The sequence below is a fragment of the Mytilus californianus genome, unplaced genomic scaffold (assembly GCF_021869535.1).
Source record: "Mytilus californianus isolate M0D057914Y unplaced genomic scaffold, xbMytCali1.0.p SCAF_13, whole genome shotgun sequence".
Taxonomy (NCBI): Eukaryota; Metazoa; Mollusca; class Bivalvia; order Mytilida; family Mytilidae; genus Mytilus; species Mytilus californianus.
In genome coordinates this window covers 14,742,071-14,747,090 of record NW_026262615.1, presented here as the reverse complement: position 1 = coordinate 14,747,090, position 5,020 = coordinate 14,742,071, and the positions used below count along the sequence as shown (strand labels likewise).

At 31.5% G+C, this 5,020-nt stretch overlaps 1 protein-coding gene across 1 annotated transcript; it reads right to left on the bottom strand.

The window, feature by feature from the left end:
• Nucleotides 1-1,059: 1,059 nt before the first annotated feature.
• Nucleotides 1,060-2,541, bottom strand: LOC127723232 (uncharacterized). Its single transcript, XM_052229794.1, has 2 exons — nt 1,983-2,541; nt 1,060-1,572 (listed from the first exon to the last, which is right to left on the bottom strand). Exons 1-2 carry the CDS (start codon nt 2,425-2,427, stop codon nt 1,193-1,195), a joined length of 825 nt encoding a protein of 274 aa, XP_052085754.1. The 5' UTR covers nt 2,428-2,541; the 3' UTR covers nt 1,060-1,192.
• Between the last annotated feature and the right edge of the window lie 2,479 nt (nt 2,542-5,020).

The following is a 5,020-nucleotide window of genomic DNA, read 5'->3' as shown; positions in this document are numbered from 1 at the left end:
TATCTATAGATATAAACATAGAAAACCACAAAAGGACATTGTTGAAACTTTCTATCTCCAATATAAGTAATGAGGACTTAAGTGACAGATTGATGTTTGAAATATATTACAAAAGGCCGTGAGACCTACCTAGTCTTTTATCGAAAATAACATAATGGAATACGCGTAACAATCATACTTGGTACATATAAAGACACTATCAAAAAAATTTTGCAGAAATATTTCATCTGTGATATGTCAGGAGGGCTTAAATTGTCTCTTCGCAATTTAAAATCGTCGAAATATTTGGGTAAAAGGTTTCATAACATTGGTTATTCCGTCTTCCTAAATAAATTATAGATAAAATTAGCTAATATCCATATACAAATGACAAGAAGAAGACTTTATTGAAACTTGTACAAACGACTCAGTTTGATACTGAAAATATATTGCAATAGACTACCTGAGACCGCACAACTGACCGTGAGACCTTTCTTGACTTTCAATAAAATTTTACTAACATTTATACTAGATATAGATACAGATAGTTCTTTAAAACTACAAGTACGCGTTTGTTTGCAAGCCTTTGCAAATAGTTTTTAGTGAAACCTCAGTTTAGTGAGAAACAGGCTAATTACTTTTGAAAACGTTCAATATGTCACTACCGCGAAATTAACTGTAAGTATTACCCAAGTTCTGTCGATGGATAGGGGTGTCATGTGGAAATCTTATTTTAGTAGCAATGGGTTAGAAACGATCAATAAAGTCACCAACCTTTCAATGTGTTTCACAGATTACCACGGATATGTTACTATTGATAGTGACATCACCAAAAAAGTAAAATAGCTAAAATACCGAGCTTCAAGGAAAAGTTTAAACGGAAAGTCTTTTATCAAATGGCAAAATCAAAAGCTCAAATACATGAAACGAATGGAGAATAATTGTCATATTCCATTGAAACTTAATACTGAATGTGTTCTTTTTCGTCGTTTGTCGTTTTAAGCATGATTTTGTAGATCTCACCTCGACTTAAGAGTTTGATTCTCCAATTAGTATCTTACCATTTAAAAGAAAAAAAAGTCCACGCGGGGATGTGTGTATTTTCATTTATACTGATACAACATGCAACACAAATTTATTCAAAAGAAAGATGACTTTAATTTGCAAAAAAAGGTTACAAAGAAGTTTTAAAATCTCCACGTTCAAAAACTAGTTATTTGATTTTCGCTACGGTCAAGATTGAATACGACCCGTAGATATACATTGTTTTCCCGGTTTTTATGCTGATAGTATCTCCGATTCCGAGCTCAACCACGATAAATCCAGTCCCACTTTGGTCAACAGTTCCGGAATTCCCGGAGATGTAAACCTGGGTTATCTGTAGGGTATTTTTGAATATTTTAAAGGCGGCGGCATTGGTTTTTGAGTTAACTGTAACTCCTACGACATAAAGACCACTGTGTTCTGCCTTGAATGTTCCTGAAGTGGTGATGGTTGACTTGTTCGTTATTCCATAACTTGTCTGGATGTTAGTGAACTTGATGACAGTGCCAGATGATACGGATCCGCTGTTGGATGTTGCCGTGTAACCAACTGAAAAATGCAAATTTCATATAGTGTTTTTCAAGACTTTCTACCAATACAAAAATAGTTTAATTATTTTCTCTTTAATTATGTTTTTGTCCATTCTTTTTACCTTTAAATGTCAAAGAAGAGACCATCCGGGCAATCAAAAAAGAATATGTCGAAGAAAACAGACGTTTCGTTTTGGTGTTAAATAATCATTCATTTCCATACGCGCATTATGTTGATTGATAATGTTTGTTATGTCATTTGGTATGTACTTCCCTTATTGAATATACATTGAAATTCAGTACATTGTATTTTTGTTAAACTTTTTTCCTTACAGGATTTACTTGTATTTGTTTTAGAATTTCTTATTTACAAAATTTCTTATAAAAATATGTATAATTGTTTTTTCTATAACTCTATTCTGAACTCACCAAAATCGCAATAAGAATTTATTTTCTTTTGGAAGGAAGTAACAGTTTTTTCTAACCGATGACGTGCCATTCTTTCTTCCTTTAGTATCTCCATTACCGAACTACTTTCGAGATGAGTAACAACAGGTTCGATACTTAAAGGAGGTAAACTGTAAAAATCGTTGGATTCAATTGGAGTAGCATCGATGAAGTCAGCACCGTCAGGTATATCAGAATCGAGATCTATAATAGAACCACTATCAGGTGTTTCAAGTTGTAGCATAGCTGCAAATGGGTTACTTTCAACAACATTATTTTCCTTTATATCCGTGAATTGCTCCTCTGCGACAACTTCGTGTATCATATCAGCAAAAGGATTTTCTTGGGGCACATTAGGAAAACCCATTACACCTTCAGTGCTTTGTGCAAGCATATAGACGCATCCCAGGAGAAACATAGACATCATTGTGACTGACCGATTTGAAAAACTGTCGAAATATCTTTTATGATTTCAAATCAATTTTATATATATAGCAAGGTTTACATCCTCTCTTTTACCGATGTTATCCGGTCTAGTCAACATGTTTGTCATATGTAAATTGCGCATGTGTTATTTGTTTTTCAGACGTATAGTAAACATTTGTACGTCCTTGTAAAAACATGTTAATGATACATGTACTATTTTAAATTCAACCTAGAATTATTTTTTATTACATTCCAAGTAACTATATTTCCAGCGATTTGTAATGTTTGCCTTAAATGCATTGTGTTTGAATGCAGGCACATAAATTCAAGTATGATTATAATCAAGTATTCTCGAGATTAGTTTTGGTGAACAAAATGAAAAACGACTATAAAAACTGAAAATGCAATTAAGATCAAAGGTAATAGCTTTCATTATCCATACAATATTGAACAGTTAAGATAAAATGTATTCTTATGATCAGGCTAATTTTAAGGCACTGGCTGATGTGTAAATAACTCGTTTGAGTACTGAAATCATAATCCAGTAAAGGAGATATATACATTATTAGGTCATTGTCAGAAAAATATCAAATTATTTGTATGAGCCTGAGAAATACGGGAAGAGCGAGGTTTACCGAGCCCTTCAAAATGTCTGTGTCGTATATGTTGTATTCGTTTTAACGTCTCCGTTTCAAGACGGTGATTTTATGGTAGAATATAACTTCTTCCTAAACGTGCATCTCTTAATTTTTTACCATTTGTTAAAAATTAAAATGATGTTTTATCGGTAATGCTTTGGTCGTACAATGACTATATCAATCATATGAAAAGCTATGGTATATACAGAGGTATTTTAAACTGTGCGCAAATAATATATATTTTGTAGCTCTTAACACAGAATAAGTACCGTTTTGAGAACATTTAATTTAAACGAATGAAAGTGAGGAATCACATTTTGCATGTGTTTAATTAAAATGAAAACTTGCTCTTAAAGTAAAATAATTGTATAAAGATCTTGGTCATATATTAATAAGACAACACTAAAAGGTGTACTTTATTTGAGAAAAAGAACTAATTAAATATTCGTGTTAAAAATATTCAATTGTTACCGAAACGGATACAATTTATCTTACAAATGTTCTTCCGACTCTTGTTTGCTGATCAGTTTAATTTACTAGTTTGGCCATTTTTACTATTTTATATATTCTCGATTTAATTTACATTATATTATACCTGACAAAAATATACTAAATTTTGTATAAGTTATAAAGCCGGAAACAAAGATGATAATGAAATACTACTGAATAATGACTGCAAATTAAGAAAAATTAAACTTTTCTTCGGGGTATTCTTTATACTATCAGATTGAAAGATATTGAGAAAAAGATATATATTTGTGTGATCTATTCAAAATCGAGCAAACGATAATGTTCAGGAGAAACTTATCAGACATTCTAACTATGAGTACAGGTAATTATTGATCATCGAATGTTGCCACGGAGACGATTATAAACATATCAATGTCTTATATTAACCGTTTATATATTTAGGAATCATCAAAATAAACTAAGGAAAATTTTATTTTGGACGCTTTGCATGCTTTGAGTCGTACTGTTTTGTTTATGATTTGTTTTGTTTTTTTTGTTGTTTTTTTTTGGGGGGGGGGGAGTAACATAACACCTATATTGATACATCCTTGACTTTCAAAATTTGGTTAAGAACGATTCTGAAGATTGGTATCCAGGAATACACTTCGAATAAACTTATACCGTATCAAATTGTTTTCTAGCTCTGAGATGATACCTGTACTTGTGGAGCTTTAAATTCCCGATATGTTCATCAGCATCCTAGTAATTACCTTTACTTGTGGGACTTAACGTCCCGTAATGTTCCCGAAATGTACATTAGCCTAGAAAATACCTACAAATGTATACTTATTGCACGTTTTTGTTCCTGAGATGTTCATCGCCCAGTAGATACCTGTACTTATGGAGCTTTTAGTTTCCGAGTTGCTCAACAGTCCAGTAGATTCATGCACCTGTTTGACTTTATCTCCCGAGATGATTATCAGCATCTTTTAATTCAAAATACTCAGTGTAACTAAAATAAGCAGCTTTCATATCTAAGGATTGTTTGTCTAACAAAAAATATTTGACCGTATCAAACAAGAATTCAAGATTTTTTATCAATTATATAAAAAAAACTTAAGGTATATACAAAAGCATTTTAAACTGTACGCAAATAATAATTTTGTAGTTTTTAACACAGAGCGTACCGTTTTCAGAAAAATTAATTTAAATGATAGAAAGTGATGAATCATTTTTTGCATGTGTTTAATTAAAATCAAAATTTACTCTTTAAGGGAGTGTAATTGATAAGATCATGTCCAATTTATTTAGTAGATAACATTGAAAAGTGTAATGTATTGGAGAAAAACAAATTAATCATTCCTCTAGATATTACCGTAACGGATACAATTCAAATGCATGTCCTTCCGACTGTTGTTTGCTGATCAGATCAATTTACTTGTTTGAACATTTTTAATATTCTTTATATTCACAATTTGATTTACATTATCACAATACTTGACAAAA